The sequence below is a fragment of the Carica papaya genome, chromosome 9 (genome assembly GCF_054855325.1).
Source record: "Carica papaya isolate Zhongbai chromosome 9, ASM5485532v1, whole genome shotgun sequence".
NCBI lineage: Eukaryota > Viridiplantae > Streptophyta > Magnoliopsida > Brassicales > Caricaceae > Carica > Carica papaya.
Genome location: NC_142317.1, coordinates 32,964,771 through 32,985,031, shown reverse-complemented (window position 1 = coordinate 32,985,031; position 20,261 = coordinate 32,964,771). Strand labels below are relative to the sequence as shown.

General features: G+C 33.8%; 1 protein-coding gene and 1 long non-coding RNA gene across 3 annotated transcripts; one reads left to right on the top strand and one right to left on the bottom strand.

Annotated features, from left to right (window-relative positions):
- Positions 1 to 624: 624 nt before the first annotated feature.
- Positions 625 to 10,872, top strand: LOC110819668 (SH3 domain-containing protein). 2 transcript variants are annotated; one of them, XM_088211005.1, is made up of 10 exons: positions 626 to 798; positions 1,502 to 1,624; positions 2,207 to 2,276; positions 2,457 to 2,611; positions 4,873 to 4,974; positions 5,134 to 5,331; positions 5,415 to 5,477; positions 5,566 to 5,655; positions 9,333 to 9,407; positions 10,531 to 10,872. In XM_088211005.1, the coding sequence occupies exons 1-10, from the start codon at positions 739 to 741 to the stop codon at positions 10,648 to 10,650; spliced, it is 1,056 nt and encodes a 351-aa protein (XP_088067131.1). In that variant the 5' UTR covers positions 626 to 738; the 3' UTR covers positions 10,651 to 10,872. The 2 variants fall into 2 exon arrangements, with proteins under 2 accessions (XP_021904635.1, XP_088067131.1); XM_022048943.2 differs by lacking the exons at positions 9,333 to 9,407; positions 10,531 to 10,872 and having other exon boundaries at positions 625 to 798; positions 5,566 to 6,327.
- Positions 10,873 to 12,500: 1,628 nt separating this feature from the next.
- LOC110819642 (uncharacterized) lies at positions 12,501 to 19,439 on the bottom strand. Its single transcript, XR_002540719.2, has 2 exons — positions 18,967 to 19,439; positions 12,501 to 12,772 (listed from the first exon to the last, which is right to left on the bottom strand). It is a non-coding gene; the product is annotated as an uncharacterized LOC110819642 (long non-coding RNA).
- Positions 19,440 to 20,261: the final 822 nt, after the last annotated feature.

The window sequence follows — 20,261 nt, the reverse complement described above, 5'->3', positions numbered from 1 at the left end:
AACTCTTAAATATATAATAAAATATTAATAAAAATAATAAATAATAAATAAAAATAATAATTTACTTTATTAAAATAATAAATATGTTATTATTATCGATACGTAATAACTAAATTTTTATTTTAAAAATATAAATAAATAATCTACTAACGTATAAAAATAATAATCGTATTAGTTAAATTATAAAGAAATAAAATTATGTCTTATAAATATTTATTTTTAATTTTTAGCTTTACTCCGATTAAAGCCCGAAAAAAAAAATCTCACTACTAAATTGTAACAAAGAAAATTTTTAGGATTTATTTCGAATATAATAAAAAATAAAAGTAATAACTTGATAATTTAAGCACAAAAAATTAACTCTTATTTGATTTTGAAATATCACAAAATATTCGTGCTTGGAAACAAAAAAAAGTAAAAATTTGAAAATTGGTCAAGATATTTATGAATCATTATAATCAGTTTGATCCGACGGCTGTAATTCATGAATCATTACGATCAGATTGATCAGAAGGCTGTAATTGATGAACATTACAATCAGTTTGATCCGACGGCTGTAATTCACAGGAAGACCAACTCCTCAACCACTAGCCAATCCAGTAAAAGAAACTGGCGAAAGTTAGAATAGCACTGTCCTTCCATTACCCGGCTGGCAGTGGGGGCTTGACTCGGTTGGAAGAGAAAGAAAACAAAAACCAAATCTTTGTAGTTGATCTCCGAAGAAATCAGCGAGTGACGATGGATGCTCTGAGAAAACAAGCTAGTAAATTCAGAGAACAAGTTGCCAAGCAACAGCAGGTGATAATCCGCTACTTTTCTCACTTTTCATTTCTGAATTTCATGTTTTGGCTCATTTATTACTGAGGAGCCTTCTGTTTGGTGAGCGAGGAAAATGTAGCGACACCAGAGAAAGGTAAATGAAGAGTTGGTTTTATAGTATCTTCTTTTTGGATTGAAGTTGAGATCAGAGGTGAATTGTATACTGGTGTTTCCTTATCATAACTATGTTATGATTTCACCCATTTTGATTTTCTGGATCACAAAAATTGTGATTTCGTTAAATCTTGTGGACTCTGTGGTTTAATGTTGTTTTGGGAAGTGGAAACCAGCTTGTTATAACTTTTTACTATATGCAGATATTTTATATCAGTAATTCTAGATTTAGAAACGTTCTATAAACTAATCCGTCTGTATAAGGGGACATTCAAGTGAACCAAACTACTCAATTGTTTGATTTGCATCATTTTGTGCAAGAGAATTTATGGAAGTCTTAGCCAAAGTGAGAGTAAAAGCAATCTTAAACACTAGGACTCGAAAAACATTAAGATATCTAAACAACTAGTAATCATTAAAATGGAAATAACCTAAATCTTAATTAATGTTTAACACTTTCTTTATGCTCCTGCATCATGATTAGTTTCTGTTATTGCCAATTTATAATTGCTTTGTTGGTTGTGAAAGAGAGTAATTGTTAATAATGTTGTGTTTATATGGATATCAGGCTGTAATAAAACAATTCGGGGGAACTGGATATGAGAGCTCAGATGTAGTGGTAATTGATGAGATTGAGATGCAGAGACATCAACAATTGGAGAAATTGTATAGATCTACTCGTGCAGGAAAGGTAGAAATGGATTTTCTGTTTATATATGGATTTGTTGAAATTCAAAATTACGAAGGAGTTTCCTTTGTTCTCTTGATAAATAAACAACAGCTGATTGGGCTTTCTTTTAAACTAGGATAAAGTTTTTATTCTAGTTGAATTAAGCATAAGGAATGTATGTGGAATTTTTCATTTTACTTTTAAAAATGTAAAGAAATGAGCATAGAAGTACAAAAAAGTTGTTCTAGTGCTTCTATCAGTGATTTATAGCGTGGCTAGAAAACAAGTGCTATAATTTTTTGGGATCTTGCACTCGGTGAACCCGTGGTATGGAAAATAAGATACAAATGTGAGATAAAGTAGAATATCTGATGCTCAGAAACCAACTATTCAACTTTTCTTCTTATGGCGTTCTTTTACTTTCTGGGTCAATGATTGTTACTTGGCTCACTAATGTAGTTAGGTTTTCTTTATCATTTCCTATTCTTCTTATATTGGCTTTCCAATATCTGGGATTTGCTTCATTTTGTCTTTTATTTTTGATAAAAAAGCTTCTTGTCTTTATTAGATTTTCTTATCAATGTTACTCATTCGTAATTTCAGGATTTCCAGAAAGATATTGTCAAAGCAGCAGAAGCATTTACGGCTATAGGGTACAAGCATATTGAAGCAGGTGATTTAGCAAATTCATATTTTTGTGAATTACATTCTAGTGTCATACTAGACTTTCAATTAGATTAAAGGGAGAATGGAACGATACCTTGTTAACATTCGTTTTTCGGTTCTGAACTTTAAACTTGGGGGCTATAACATTTATGGTGGTGTTACTAAAACGAGAATTTGTGGTGGTCAGGAACTAAGTTGTCTGAGGATTGCTGCAGATATGGGGCTGATAACAGTCAGAACATCAATGAAAACGTTCTAGCTAAGGCTGCAGCCATATACGGCGATGCTAGGAAACATGTAGAAAAGGAGCAAGAAGACTTCAATAAGCTGTTATCTTCACAGGTTGGTTCTTGTATATATTACGGGTTAAATAATAGTTATTACAATATTTCAAAAAAAAAAAAAATTATTATTACAAATGCTTTTCAGTTGCAATCTTTGTTGGCATTTGCCTGATTATTCTATTGAATGCAAGTTATTTTTTCTGAAAGAAAAGTATTATTCATAAGACAACAAGGAGGCATCACCCATATACAAGTTATGCAAAATCCTAGGAAGAAGGCTAAATTTCTTTCAGTTCAACAAGCTCTCCATCAAGTACTTGATGTTTTTCTAGTGCATAAAGAAGAAAGAGAACTCTCTTGGCTTTCCTTTTGGCTGCTACTGAGTTGCATTTAGATATTTATGCCCCAAGTTATACTCAAATGAACTATGATCAATGGGCAGGGGTCAACTTCTCAACGTTTTTTTTATATGTCTCCTACCCCCAGTGAGCATTGGAGCTTTTTCTGGTCTTATAATTAACTTGAAGAAATTGAACTGGTGGCACTCGAGAAAAGAGTTGATGTGGAGGCTTGCGTGATGGTTCTTGGGTGTAAATTCAACAATCTTCATTTTTAGTATTTGCAGGATCTAGGTTTAAAGATTGCGTCATCTGAGAACCATTGTCATTAAAAATGAAAAGAAGTTTGTCAGTTGGCACCAAAGGTATCTTACAAAAGGTGACAGGGCCACTCTTATCTTGCATGTTGGAAGTGTGTTCTTTTTACCCGTAAGTGGGAGGATCATTTTTATTCAAACGTGTCTAGTATTTTCTTATATCATCTTTCTCTTTCTTCCTCTAATATATTTATATTGTTAAAGCTGAAATAAGGTTCAGGCTGAAGTAATCGAGCGTCTAAAGTGTGTGATGAGGAATTTCTTATGGGCTCGGTATGGGGAGGAAAGGTCAGTACGCTTGTGAATTGGTAGGTTTGTTGTAGTTCTAGAATTTTTGGAGGTTCGGGCATCGGGAATTTAAAATTGATGAATTTTTCATTGTTGGTTAAGTGGATGTATTGTTTCCAGCAGGAACCTAATTCTTTGTGGCATAAAGTAATAAAAAATATTCGCGGGAGTTAGTGGAATGGATGGGATGTAGTGGCCACCGAGATCTACCTAATAGAAAAGTTCTTGGAAGGCCATTTCCAGCTTGCTAGACCTTTATACACTTTTTACCAGATATGAAGTGGGGGATGGTTCCAAGGTCCTTTTTGGAGGATCATTGGAGGGTGACTGCCCCTTGGGTACCCAATTTCCACTATTATTTTGCCTCTCCTTCTGCCACAAAGCACTGCTAGGCTTATATATTCCTACTCTTTTATCTCAAAAAAAAAAGCACTGCTAGGCCAGCTCTTTTCCCTTTCTAATGGTACTCTAGATTGGAATTTCCATTTTTTTTGAAGCCTGAATGATACAGAAACTGAAGAGCTCCTCAACATGTTAAGCCTTTTAAATTCTGTCCAGGCTTCTCAACCATCAGATTGTAGGGTGTGGACTAGACTCATCTGGGACGTATACTTGCAATCTTTTTTTTATAACATTACCAACAATGATGATTGCTAACATAACACATTTACCAAGCATTTTGGCAAGTTAAGGTTCCTTTAAAGGAAAATGCGTGGATCGCTGTCCTGAATTGGTTAAACACTAACAAGTTGTTGCAAATTCGTATGCTTAACTGAGTTTTGTCTCCTGTACATTTCTGTAATGCACTACAATGGCAGGGATGCATACAATCATTTTTCCTGCATTTTGAGATAGCCTGGAAATTATGGAGTAGGCTATTTGGCACTTTCGACCTAGCTTGGGTTACCCCTACTTTATTGGAGTGGTCTTTTAGTTCTAGCATCCGTGGTCTTAGGCTTAGGCTGAAGGCTAGACTGTTATGGAAAGGAGTACTTTTCTCAGAACTATGGACGATTTAGTTGCAAAGAAATCATCGAATATTTGATAATCATTCTTTTCCAGACTCGATCCTTCAGGAGAAAAATGACCGTCTAGGCTTGACTTTGGGCTAAGGCTCATGGGAATTACTTGAGATATCTCTGTCTGTTTTCCATAGGAGTTGAGATGCTATAGTCACATGACAAGTTGTGGTTTTTATCCATTGTTTTGTTATACTTTGTTTTTGTTTTGTTCTCTTTTCCATCTTTTCTCAGCTGGATATTTTATCCACTGTAGTTTTTGAGATGTTCCCTTCTTTTCTCAATAATACTTCTCTTCTATTAAAAAATTAATCTGCAAGGTTATAAGCACACAACCTGTTTGTCATATATCCATAGGTTCTAGATCCCCTAAGAGCCATGATTGCTGGTGCTCCTTTGGAGGATGCTCGTCATCTTGCACAACGCTATAGTCGAATGAGACAGGAGGCAGAGACACAGGTACAATCAGAGAACTAGCCCCCTGTATATTGCTGTTATTTGTTGCTATTGCGATTTAATTGTCACAGCCACAATTAATATTTATTTTCATATTGAAAGAAAATTTCTTAATATTTCTTTAAGTGCTCATAATCCTTAATGAATACAAAAAGCATACAGACAGCAGAACTTTCTAGAAGACAAGCACGAATACGAGAAGCTCCAGTTCCGGAAAATGTTGCAAAATTGCATGCAGCAGAAGCGAAGATGCAGGAGCTAAAAGCAAATATGGCTGTTCTGGGTAAGGAAGCTGCAGCTGCATTGGCTGCTGTAGAAGCACAGCAATGTAGACTAACTTTTCAGAGGCTTGTTGCAATGGTAATATGCATCTCACACTTGCAGAATGAGTTTTATTTTCAATTTTTTCTGTATGTTAATTATCTTCATGGATATTCATGAAGGTTGAAGGAGAGAAGAACTATCATTTAAGAATTGCTGCTATTCTTGGCGATGTTGAAGCTGAGGTCAGTTGCAAGTTTTACTTGCTTCTATGGGGAGAATACTTTCCCTTAAGAAATTTAAGCTTATTCTTTGTTCTGCAATTTTTGTTAGGTGCTATCAGAGAAACAGCATAAAGAATCTGCTCCTCCTATGATTCCATCAGAGAGCTACTCGGAGAAAACGTTATACTACTTGGCTGAAGTAAGCTTTCTGTATCTAACTTTAAACATTATACTACTTGCTGCTGGACAGAGAGTGGATGCAGTGCTGTTGAACAGAGAGTGGATGCGTTGCTGTTGGATGCATCACAGCTCATGGCGGTGCGAGCAGTCTGAAGTGCGCAACCAAGGGACCTATGCGGCTAAGTTTTATTTCTATGCAACCGAGAGACAAATATGCGTTTGGTCGTGATAGAGAGCAACACTGCGACTGAAAAGTTGCGTCTCTACAGAGAGCAACGTCGCGTCTGAAGATGCGGCTCGTCTGGTCACGACAGAGGAAGTCGTTCGCATCTATTTATGATGAAGGCGACCAAGAGAACTGTGTGCCGCTTGGCTGGGCGAACTGGATCTGGCAATGAAAGCCAGTCTTGGTGGAGATGGCTGGCAACAACGTCAGCTTGTGGTGGAGATAGCCAGTCTGTGGTGGCTGGTGGCTATGGTTGTGGTGGCTGGCAATAAAGGCTGGTCCTTTTAGGGTTTTTTTATTTTGACAATGAAGGCCGGATAAGATTTATAAAATAGTTTAGAATTTCTTAATCTAAGTTCTAATACCATGTTAAGAATGGTTTGATTTATGTTTATTGAATATTACATTCCTACATATACAAGTTTTCTGAAATGGAAAAGAAAATAGACAATTAGTTACAATTAATTACAAATGGTGTAGTTTTTATAATTATATGCTTTAACCTAATTTACCCTCTCTTTCCTATCACACACAAGATCGGGCATTGTCTATACAATTAGTGTAATAAGTCAGTTCATCTACAACCCTAAAGAAGTGCACTTATATGTAGTTTATAGAATACTACATTACCTAAAAGGAACATCCAAAAAAGATATCATGTTCATAAAGAATGATAAATTTGTTCCTGAAGTCATACTACTGCAGATTATCCAGGGCCAATGTTGGACAGAAGATATATCACAAGTTATTATATCTTCTTTGGGAGTAACTTGATTACCTAGAGGAGTAAGAAGCAGAATGTAGTTGCGAGCTATTGTTGCTAAAGAGAATTTTAGACTATCTAAGAATCAAGTGATAGCCCCTTGCACCTGTACTATGTCAACAAATTGGCTAGACATTGTTCAACATGGTACAACACTATAAAACCAAACATATTGATGTTAACAAACACTTCAATATGTACTCTATATATGCCCACCAACTTACAGTTTGTAGATGTATTAGCCAAACACTTGAGTAATTCAACATTCCAGACTATTATTGGAAATTTCAAACATATTGAGATTACCAGACACTTCATTAAGGAGAAGGTAGACAGTGACTTAATATGTACTCTATAAATAACTACCAGCTTACAACTTGAGTAATCCAGCATTCTAGACTATCATTGGTAAGCTGGGGAGAGACAATATCTAGTTTCCAGCTTGAGGGATGTTGTTAAAGAGTGTATTATATGTGAGTAGGTTAAGGGGTACTAGGGTAAAATATACCCTTTGTGATTAATTTTCTATTTCTTTTTCTATTCTAGAATATTTGTATATATAGGGTCATCATATTCAATAAAATACACATTCAACCATTCTTAATATCAAAGATATATCTTTAGTCATAATAGTTCACAAATTCATTGTACCATGACTCTAATTCTGCTTCAGCACTTGATCTTGCAACACGATTTCTTACTCCTAAGTGTCACCAGATTACTGCCAAAGAAGTACAATTGCCTGATATGGATATCCTATCTGCTATACAGTTGGAGTAATCTGCATCCATATAAGGTTCAAAATTATACTTGTTTTTTCTTTTCAAGCAAGATCCCTTTTCTAGGTGTGGCCTTAAGACAGAATAGAATTTTATAAGCAGCTTTTAGATTTTTTTATCTTCCTTAAGATCATGCATGAATTGATTTATGATGCTTGTAACATAAGCCATATCCAGCATGGTGTGAGAGAAGGAATCAATCTCCCAACCCATCTTTTATAGTTTCTTTGTGTAAAATTTTACATATTCCTCTTCACCCAGCCTATAATTAGGCTCAAAAGATATGCTAGTTGCATTTCAGCCAAGTGTTCTAGTTTCTGTGAGGAGAGATCAAACACATTTCTGTTGGAAGACATATGCATCTCTTGGACTATGCTACTTCACTTACTAAAAAATATTTCGAGTTTCCATGTTCGTTAAACTCAAATTTTTTAGCTTGGAATTTCTGAGGGAATCTCCTTCAACTGTCGTTTTACAATAATGTCATCCACATAGACAAACTTTGACTTTCCCTATGGTTGAATGCTTTTTAAAGAGGGTAGTCTGCTTGGCTCTGTAAAGACTATTGCTAGCGTAACCTTTACAAATCTTTCAAATCATGCACTAGGGGATTACTTCAAGCCATTTAGTGCTTACTTCAAGTCCGTGTCATGAACATCATGACATTATCAACAGTAGTGGTGAAGAAATGGACTCAATACTTAGTTTGGATTCTTTGATCGCTTGGGTTTGGAAACTGGCGCCTCTCTTTCTTAAGTAGACTTGAAGTGGCACAGTAGTATTTAGACTAGGCTGCAGTTTTTCTAGCTCGGTTTCAGAAGCAGATTTATGACTATTTTCAGGGTTAATTTCAGGTTCATTTTCAGGTTTGGTTGTTGGAAAAACAGTTGGTTTAATGGAGACACAGTCCGCCTAAGGCTAAGGACAAGAAGAAACTCCATATCTTCCATGTCTTCCCCACAAATCCTCTTGGTTCGAAGATAAAGACATTGATCCTGAAAGAAAGGTTAACTTTCAAGAAAGGTGACATTCATGAAAGTAAAAATGTCTCTGAGACTGCCACTTGTTTCCAGTTTTAATGGTTGAGTGTCTTAAGAAAACGCATTTTGAAGCCCTTAGATCAAGTTTAACCTTGTGACCATGAATGTGAACGAGAGACAATCAATTTGGGTGGTAATTTATAGGAACAATTAAATTTAGGGTGAAATTCAGAAAGCACAGTTATAGGGCTTCATTATCCTAAGACTCTAGATGGCAAGAAGAATGAAACTAGCATGAAGTTGCCTGCAAAGCTGATGTGGAAGGTAAAGACGTCGCCTAGAATGGCTTTGTTCGTTAGGAGGCTGCTAGAGAGTCTATTCTAACTTTGTATAAGCTGATTAGGCGGGGAAGAATATCGGTAAGCTCTGTTGGGTATCAATTAGGCAATAGCTGGTTTGACAAGGGAATTAGGGCATGAAAATGGACCTATAGGGATAAGAGGTCTTCAAATCTTATTCCCTTGGCTACATTCTTGGTTATGGAAAGAAAAAAATAGGAGAGCTTTCGAGGGTACTAAAGTCAAATTTTTGATAAATTCGAAGATACTTAGTTCAAACTCTAGGTTTTGACTAAGGGTTATCCTCTTTATTCTTGTGAGGATCTTGGGGATCTTATAGATATTTTGTTTGACATGTAAATCTTGTATACAAGTTGCATCTCTTTGTACTTGCGAATAGATGATATTTTTTCTTTTCTGAAAAAAGGACTCTAGATGGCAATCTGTTTGTTAGGTCTTAATCTATGTTTTCTTGTTCCCATTATTGGTCATTGGAAGTTGACTTAGTTGTGATTTTCAGCCATTTTGTCCAAGTTGCTGTCCACCTTTATGATGCATTTGATATTTATTAAGTATGAAGCAACTTAAGTTGTTTTGTTACTTCTTGCAGGTAATGCATCCATTTGATGCTGCATCTGAGAAGGAACTTAGCTTGGCTGTGGGGGACTATGTCGTTGTGCGAAAGGTCTGTCATTATTTTATGCGACTTATCTTTCTCTGAAGTATCATTTCCTTAACTAGTTGTATGTTTGGTTTGTGTATTTAATTTTGCCTACTTTCTTATTAGTTGATGAATACAATCTTTTAAACTGCTAAATAAAGGAAATTTGCATCAGTTCACACTCATCTCCCAGCTTTTGCACATTTTCCATTTTAAGTTGTTCATAGCATGTACCTGTGTTTACTGGATGCTTTACTTTGGGACAAATTTCTTGCAATTACAAGTGGTGTCTGTTGGAACTTTTCCTAAGCAATGGGATAAAATACATTTCTTGCTGGTTTCTCCTTAGTTACAGCTTGTAGTTTTCAACTTGAAGTTTTTGTTCTTTTTACATGCTTTTGGTAGCAAAAGTTCGGTCTGCTTTTTGATCCTTCTGGTGAAAACTGTTTTCTTGAAGTCTGGAAGAAATCTGTTGACTGCTTTATGGCTCCATGCAATGCTAAAAGGTTGCAAAATCAATCTTTCTGCTTGTACTGTGCTTAAAATTTTAGTTTCAAAATAGGAAAGCAATGCAAGATGAATTTAGCTTCTTGGTTGTTTCGTTGTTGTCTCTTCTGTTTTGAGGTAAAAATAATTAATACTCAATTGGCTGTATTGCCTACTGTTATGGGCCAAACCAGTAACAGCAAGGATAAGAGTTTTTATTTGGTTTGTACAAAAATTTACGTGTGGAGTCAAGAAGGAAAAGGTGGATTGAGTTTTCTGTAAGTCCAGAAAGGTTTCTGGTTAAGCTATTTGTATTTTCTCTTTTTTCTTAGATGTAGGAAGCATTACAGGCAGGTTGGGACTTGACTATTTCTTACTAGGTAGCTTTAAGATCCTATCTTACGTCTATCTAAATCTGCAGTTACTATTGAAAGGAAAAGCAAACGGAATTTGTATTGCAAAAAGCAAGTTTATTTTCTAAATTTAGAGATTGAAAGGTTCTCTCTTAAAGAGTCTTTGTTGTTGAGACTGGAAAGTTTTTCCCAATGAGCCTTTGAAATATCTATAACTACGCCTTTCGTGTTGATGCTGCCAAAAATAAGCATAGAAAATTATCCATCAGGTGCTAGTTCGCATTCTGATACATCTAACTCATATTCAGGTGAACCCATCTGGATGGTCGGAGGGGGAATGTAAAGGTAAAGCCGGATGGTTTCCATCGGCTTACGTGGAGAAGCGCAGTAGGATTCCAAGCAGTAATGTTGCCGGTCAAGTTTTCTGAACTGTCTAAAATGTCTCTGGTTTCCTCTTTGGAAAATTTCCCTTTGATTTGTTGTATTATGGAAGATACAAATCAGGATTAGGTGTCTATTCTTTTATTAAAAAGAGCTTGTTTGGTACGAGAGAAATCAGGCTTTTGTTATCTTCTATTGGTCTCTGTACAAGTATTATATAATTTGCTGCTGATTATTTTGAAGAAATTATTTCTTGTTTTGCTGTTTTATTGTCATATTCAACTAGGGTTTTTCAAACAGTCAACCTCTTTTATATTAAAACATTTTTTTAAAGTTTTTATTTTCTTTCTAAAGCAATATATACTTATTCATAAAATAATAGTAATAAATATTATTTTATATGCATATTTATTTGTTGGCTTATAATTTTCTACTCCAATAAATTTTTTTAAAAAATTAAGTTTAAATAATATATTTAAGAATTATAAAATATATAGTCAATTGTTAGTTGTAAGTAAAATTCAGGATTTTAGTTACTTCAAATAGTAACTAAAATAAATATTTGTCTGTATATTAAACTATTATATATATTAAATATAAATATATTTAATATTATAATACACACTTCTACATTATATTAGCTCAATTGTTATTAGAGAATGAAATTAGTATTCTCAGAATTTTAACACTTTTTATTTCTGTATCGAAAATACTGTTTTCAAACTCGTAGCAATTAAACATATTTTTGATAACATAAATCAGGGACAAAATTCATAATATGTAAACATGGCTAATTCTAATCTCTAATCTCTAATCCCGAACTTTGAATCGTACGACTAATTACAGATTATTAAGTAATGAATATTTAATCGTATTAGCCAAAAATAAAATAAAATATTACCAATTTTACATATTTGAAAGGGTGTATCTCCCTAACTTTATATGTCAACAAATTGATGATTGTGTGTCAATATATTATGACACTCAAATTAATTTGTCCACAAATAAAGAAACTATAACATATATTTCTGATGTAAACAGCCAACAAGAATAAAACTATGTGTTTTACAAATCTATAATTTGTGTAAAATCTATTGTTAATTCTTATTTATTAATATAAGTAAAGAAAATAACCAGTTGATCATATAGAATTTGATATGGAGATGGAGTAAAACATTTCAAATTTTGCTAATTCTAATAGAACCCAACCTCCAAGCAATGACCGCCCTAGAAAATGCATCACGCATACCCTCCGACTCAAACAGATCTATTGTGAGTTAATTTCAAGTAGCATTTTACATGAATCCAAATTATTTTATCATTCTATACAGTTCGTTTCCAGTCTTGCTCCTAGGAATGCACAGAATTCTAACTCCGGTTTCAATTGAATTCGCCAGAGTACGGTCATTACTCTGTGGTCTCGAGATATTACAAATGATTGGGATTTTAAAGGTTATGAAGGCGGGTGATTCACGACTACCGTTAAAAAATAATAATAATAATAATAACATTATCCATCAAAACCTGATATACTTCAAACAGTCGCAACCCGTTTAATAACTGTTAGGATCTAAATTGAGAATTGTCTACACTTTTCATAAATCCAGAAAACCATGTAGCACAATTCTTATGAACATGTATTCTTCTCTTTTGAAATATAGATATAGAGATGTGGATGCTTCCCTTGCTGTAAGGAGGCACTAAATAGTACAACAGATGCAGAGTCACAATTACAGCATTCCGTTCTAAGCAATCGCGAACCATCACACATTCCAAAAACAAGATTCACAAACCAGAATCAGAGCTATATATTATATGCAGACGCATTCAAGCACAGTGACATTCATATAAGTGAGAGAGAGAGAGAGAGAGAGAGAGAGAGAGAGTTCAGTACATCTATTGTGAATGGCACAAAGATTTAAAAGAGACAAAAAGAGATTGAACAAATATTTATATCATCTAAATTAATTTCAGAGCAAGCAATTTACACCAGACATCAATATAATAAGTTATCCTATGCTACACGGACCACTGGCTTCATTCCCTATTCCAAACCTGAAAGCTATCAATCCACAAATTTAGACTTAGAATTGATATCTTTCAGGAGTACTGCTGGAGGGGATAAAATCCTTACAAGAGGCATCAGCTGCTTTCCTATTATCTTTGAACCTAGAATAGAAGCCGCAAAATATGAAATTAAGCAACCTAAAGACTGGAAACTCCAAAGAATCATTAAAACAAGAAAATAGAACACAAGGAAAATTGATATTTATATCATCCATGGGCCCTTAACATACTTCACAAAGGAATCAACTACTGAAACAAAAGAGCATTGGCGTCCGTAACTTTCCTCTATTTCCTTTCCCTCCAAAATGTTAATTTTCAGACAAAGGAAAATGAAAATTATTTTGCTTTCCCTCTATTCTCCTCACATTAGAAATACCCTTAATGTGAGGTCCAAAACTGTAAGTTTTTATCGACAATACAACCAAATACATGAATACATGCATGTATAACACAAATAGTTACAATAAAAGCATCTCAACATGCTTTTACATATATTTTTTTAAAATAAAAAAATATAGTCTATCATTAACAAGATGTTTTATCATATTAGCTGTTTAAACTCACCACCCAAAACTACAGAATTAGTTTCACAAAATATTCAGCATCTGTTTATAGAAGCTTTGAGTCTTTATTGAAGAGATGTCTGTTTACTTAGGTCTTCTGTCTGCCTTGGAACTAAAAAAAAATTGAAAGGGCAACCAATGTTCCTTTAATTTTTCTACCTACAAATCAAAGATTGTTCAGGTCTTCTCTTGGTGCAAGAACAAGTGAAATGGATCAAATCTCATTAGAGTATGGACAGAACACTTTCCATTATTCTAAATCAGCAGTGAAAAGGATGCTTCCTTGGGATAAGAGAACACAATGACGAAGTATTGAAGTTTGACTAGTTGCTTTTATGCTTAGCTTAAGCTTTGAAAAAAAGGTTACATGTTGTAATGTGTGAATAAACTTGGAGTCTAAAAGAAAAATAAGTTGAGCATAAGAAAGCAAGATATTGAGCATAAGATGTGATGTGTAAGATGAGTTTAAGAAAAGCAAAATATTGATTTAAGAAAAGCAAAACATTAAATGTAAGATACTGAGTAGAAGAATAGTTAGACTTCAAGTATAACAAGTTAAATTAAGTGTGTAAAGTAAGTTAGATAATAATGTAAAAAAATTAGATGTAATGGGTAAAACAAGTCGTGCTTTAGCCTCCAAGTTCAGGAGCACGTTCACCACCTACAATCAATGGTGAAAACTACCAACTTGGCTGTTAGGATAATGGCCCGACTGAAAGGTATGAATCATTGGGAGGCTCTCAAGACAGTAGAAGATACTCCTTGAAATCCAAGCTGATCGTGACTCAAATTATATACCATGCTAAGAAGAAACTCCCTTAATAGTTAAATGACATACCATGCCAAGAAGAAATTCCCTTAATAATTAAGGGATTTGACCTTGGAGTATCCATCAAACTAGGATTTTGGTTGCAGTAAACTTATTTTACTTACATGATCTTGGTATTGGTTTTCTATTCTTTTCAGTCCAGCATTACTCATTTTAATGCATCTGAACCTGCAAGTCCGACTGACTTAAGCAAGCTTAAAAAAATTTATGCTCTACTAGGATAGCATGGAACAAATTTCATAATATTGAGTCTCAAAAATTTGAATATACTAAGAATTAAAACCTTCAAGTCATAAATCAATTCTAAGTCAATAAAGGAAAAGTTCTCAGTCAAGAGACATTTCTTCATCATCAAAATAAAAGGTGCAAGTTGGCCATTCATAATAGTTGTGCACTCAATCTGACTTCTAGATTTGCTGCTAATAAATTAGATTTCAAGCTAGAGCCACATCCAAATCCTTTTAAAATTGTTCTGCAGGATAAGACTGATAGAACACTTTTATGTGATAAAAAATTTTATGCACTTCTAACAAAATTGTAACAATGTTCAGAATTTTGTTTCTCAAATGCGTTCCACCACAAAGTGAACTCTCACTTGTAACCTTTGTGTAAATAGACCTCACAAACTAAAACATGATTTTAAGGAGCGAAATCAATATGAAAATTTACATAGGATCAAAACTTATCCTCTCACAAATGAACTCCACCACTGAAACTGACATGTCTTCCATTTCTCTCTTCTCTCTTCCTTCCAAAAAATGCTCACCTCCCCTTGGAGTTTCCATCATAAGAAATTATGTCAATGAAACTCTAAACTTTTGCAAGAAGCTCTCAACTTTTGCAAAATGCTTCACTAGAACTAAATGTATGTGATAAAAGGTCTTAAGTAACCTCGAAAGGACATGGCAATTTTTTTTCATCAACTTCAACTAGCTTTCAACTCTTTAACCTATTAATTGGTTGCAGGTTCTTGTGGACATTGATATTTACGCATCTCTTCCATAGTTATACACTTCAAAAACACATACTTTATTCCAAAGATAAAATAATAAGTATGGGTTTATGCTGAACATATTGATAATAAAACTAAGGATAACCCTGAAGAACATGTGTGCACATTCTAAGGACTACATAAGATTGAATGGATGAGGCATCACAATGAACAAAAACAAGACATGTTTAGTTGCCAAATTACTCGTATTATCCATCCAAGCCAGTTCATATGGTTACTGATGTGGTTGTGTTGAAAGCTTGAGTTGTTCAACTATAGAGATGAAACATGGTTCTTGCAAGAATCCTCAAGAATGACAAGCTTTTTAATTTCATTCTTAGGGAATGAGAGTTTGAAAAATTGGAGAATGCTTCCAATCTTTCTCCACTTTAATTATTTAATCGACTTATATACAGTCAAGAAAGGATTATCAAGTTTACAATAAGCAAATAATGGCTCATTCTCATACTCAGTTGGATCCAATATTTTCAAATTTTCCACCACATAATAGAAGAGTTCGAATTTGATGAAAACATTACAAAAATAAGAAAGCATGCCAAAAGAACTTGGAGATCAACCTGAACCTGTGAAAAACCGGTTTGGAAAGGGCGAACTGGTATAATCAAACCCAATTTAAAGGTAAAAACAAACCATATTTGGTGATATCACTCTTGGGTGACGTGCACAGGGTCCAGGCACAAATTTTCTAGCTAATGGTGTTAGGGTTCGACAATATTGAAATGGTGGTTGCAAATTGGGGCTTGGTTGAACATTTCATGGTCAGGAAGGTGCCATTCACGTGGTGCAATAGCTAGGCAAACTTGTGGTGATGAGTGAAATGAATTATGATAAATTTCGCAACACATATCCTAGTTGTATACCCTGCAAAGTTCTTTGAGGCTATTGGTGGTGGTGACGTCAATCACTACACACTTGTTGTGGGTGTTCTACTAGGGCTGATGGCAAGATATCTTAAGCTTTGCATTTGGTCGGATATGTTTGGATGTCAAGCTTCAAGTTTTTGGATATAGAACTTTTTTAGCTCCAATACCAATAAGTGCATGATAACTTTTGCCTATTTGGAATATGAGGATAAAACCTAGATGCCATAGCTAGAATTTCTTAAATATTACACCTAAAATTCTTAAACCTTAGAACCGAAATTTGATTGCATCAAATAAACAAGAAAAATTGAGAATATTCTCAAAGAAACCTTCATTGAGTAATTGGCCTTCTTTTAAAAGTGAGATCCTGGAAGTATTTAAGTTGGTTGCTAAGTAAGATTTCTAATGGTGTTAGGGTTCGACAATAGTCTCATATTGAAATGGTGGTTGCAAATTGGGGCTTGGTTGAACATTTCATGATCAGGAAGGTGTCATTCACGTGGTGCAACAGCTTAGCAAACTTGTGGTAATGAGTGGAATGAATTATGATAAAGTTCGCAACACATATCCTAGTTGTATACCCTGCAAAGTGCTTTGAGGCTATTGGTGGTGGTGACGTCAATCGCTACACACTTGTTGTGAGTGTTCTATTAGTGCGGATAGCAAGAGATCTTAAGCTTTGCATTTTTTTAATTGGTCGGATATTTTTGGATGTCAAGCTTCAAGTTTTTAGATATAGAACTTTTTTAGCTCCAATACCAATAAATGCATGACAACTTTTTCCTATTTGGAATTTGAGGATAAAACCTAGATGCCATAGCTAGAATTTCTTAAATATTATAACTAAAATTCTTAAACCTTAGAACTGAAATTTTATTGCATCAAATAAACAAGAAAAATTGAGAAGATTCTCAAAGAAACCTTCATTGAATAATTGACCTTCTTTTAAAAGTGAGATCCTGGAAGTATTTAAATTGCTTGCTAAGTAACATTTCCTAATTAGGATTAAACTAAAAATATTAATACTAACAAGAATTGAAAAACTAAATAGTCAGTAGTTGTATCTTTAAAAGAATTATAATTATAATCTATATATTAAATTGAAATTTTTGAATCATGGATCAAAATAACTATTCTATAGGATTCTGGTTGGAGTCAAGTTCTTTTGAGGAGAGAGAGAGAATAAGGTTTCACTCTAGTAGTTTTACTAATATAAGACTACTACCATTATGATTATACTCTAGTAAGAAAATTTTATATTTGTTAAGGTTTTGTTTCATATTCAGTACTTTTATTTTGTTATTATTTTCTTTCTTTAAGGACTCTAGTCATATGATGCTATTTATGCTTCTAATAGGTACATGGGAAGTTCATCATTATTAATCAGACTACTTATAAATAAACACTACTATTTTTTCTCTCCATTCCTAACAACTCTGTGATTGTGGTTGTAGCAACCCTGTTATTGTGGTTGTTGTCAATCCCTGTGATTGTATACTGGATTTATCTTTTCTTGTCTAAAATTTTTATCTTTCCAAACCCTATGTTTGTTGTGCCACATCAGTTTAAATCTAACGTAGTTGATTGTCTTAATGGATAGACAATTCAAGGTTTAAAGGAATAGTTGTATCCTAGTATGTACAAAAATAAGTCTACAAGTTTTTTAAGACTTTCAAATTATCAAAGATTTTTGAACTCTATCTCAAGAAGCCCATACTAATTGAAGAATCATAGGGGAAATGCCTAAACATAATCCTGTATGATATTCTTAACTCTTAATGATTGAATACTCAGGTTAGTTCTGATCTAAATCAATTGTAAGAAGAAAAATGAATGAAAAAAGCACCAGAAAACAGTTGAGTGAGAGAAAGGACGAGAATAAATAATGCGGGAAGCGACCTTCAGATATTTTTGGAATTAAATTATTAACATTTTTGCATTACCAAACTTAAATTTCTGTCCAAAACCCTGGATGTTTACTTATTGTTTCTAGCATGATTATGACGGATAAAAAAATTAAGATTCACTCCTTTGGTGAAAAAATATGTAACAGGTGCACCCATGAACTATTTCCCTTTACCCAGCCTAATATGAGAGAATCTGAACCTAAGATGCTATCCCCATATGAACTATTTCCCTTTACCCAGCATAATATGAGAGAATCTGAACCTACGAAGCTATCCCCATATGGACTCAAAAAGCATGTACTTAAGAACAAATATTTAAGGATAGATCTTTCAACAACCACACCTGTATTACCAATTACTGAATTTAGATTAAAACCTTTCCTCTTCGGTTAATTACAAACTTTAATATGCATATTAAACTTTTAGTCTTGATAGCTTGCCCCAACAATTCTATTACAAGCAACAATTTGTTTATCCACCGAAAAGCACAAATCTTCAATTGCTACATTCATTATAGAGCTAGGTTTTTTCTCTGAAACAATAGAACCTATAAGTTCTTTTGTTCATTAGCTGCACAAGCTACTGCCCCGTTAATATCCTTTTCTTCCCAAGAGGAGACATAAAACCTATAAACAGTCCCAAGGATCAAGCAGCTTCTAGACGGTATGTAAAGTCATTTTTCTAAAGAAAAATCAGTATGGCCCAAGCTGATCTATTAAATGCTAGCTAAAACTATACTGGCAGCTTCATAAACTATAACACTTACAGCTAGAATCACATAGTTCCCCTACACATTTCTCCTCAACTTTGTAAGAAATCAACGACAAAGCGTCTCTTAAATCCCACTCTATCAACAATGTGGAAAGTGTCTACAACATAGTCATAATATCAATGTAGCAACACAGCAAAAAAAGCCGCAGAAACAGAGCAAACAGCAAGAATCAAAACGAGGCTAAAATTGTCGTATTAGGTAATAAACCTCAGATTAAAAATAAACAAAACAACAAAGATTTGCACATCGCTACTCTAAACCTAGAAACATTTCCAGAAAAAAAAAAAAAAAAGGCTTCATGGAAAAAAAAAAAAAATCGAGGCCAAGAAGAAAACAAGTTAGGACATTACCTTTTAGGCAAAAATGTCGTGCTAGAAGACTGCACCACCATGAGAGAAAAGCCATGGCCAGCGAGAATTTGAGTTCGAGCAGCTGTGATCATCTTCAACACTGAGATGAACGAAAAATCGCAGAAGAGGCAAAGGTTTCTGATGTTTAAGCAAAGAGAAGAAACTCTACTGCTTATTACTGGCACGAATCCCAAATATATATATATACACACACACACACATATAGAAAGAGAAAGAGAGAGAAAGAGAGAGAGAGAGAGAGAGAGAGAGAGATTTTCTCGTGACACGTAGTACTCGAGGTCGATGGTTTTGAATATGAAACCCCGCGCTTTATCTTTACATGTCCGCCTTTCTCCCTAGCTGCCTCTGCGTTTCGTTTTCGTGCTGCAGATTGAGAGGAAGTCATTAATTGCGCCGGACAGCGCGTTTTCTACACGAACCAATCATTTATTGCCACGAAAGCACCCTGTGATGCTGACTGACAGCTTTACTTGACTAATTAACGTTGTAATTATATAACACTACCGCTTTCGTACAAGCCGCGCGCGTGTTGGATTTCCTACGCTGTGCGCGTGCAGGATTCTCTCTCTTTTTTTTTTTTTTTTTTATTTCTAAGATAAATTAGTACAATTAGTAATTTATATAATAAATATTTTATAAATAAAATTTTAAATGTAATTTTGATTATTTTTATAAATTAAAAATTTTATTTTATAAATTAATTTTTTTTTTTGCTATTAACTCTCTCATTTGTCCTATTGGATTATATCCTCTTAACACTTGGAGTATTAAAGATAGATTTACATGTATAAAAAAAATAAAGATCCTTAATAGTAAAAAAAAACATGTGGTATTTTACATATTTTATTTTAACCGATAATTATTTTTTAAAAAAATAGACATTTCGAATTATTTTATTGATACGGATAATGTCAGAAAAAATTTCAAAAATTATTTTAATATTGAACGTAAGATATATAATAACGTACAAAAAGTAAAGTTCATTTTTATTGACGTTCATAATTTAAATAATTCTTAATTATAAACATTCAAGATTACATTTTTATTGACACTAAAGAGAGTATAATAAAATTTAGCTAATATTTTAAGAATCTCCAGCACAATATAGTTTCAAGAGTTATATTGCGTGTTGCACTTATATATTGCATGACGAACAACACATGAGATTAAAAACTTTTATGTACTCCGCAAATATGTTACAAGTGATAGAACAAATGAAGTTGATAAGTTTATATCTGTTGCACAATGTCTTGCACATAGTATAGTACATATTT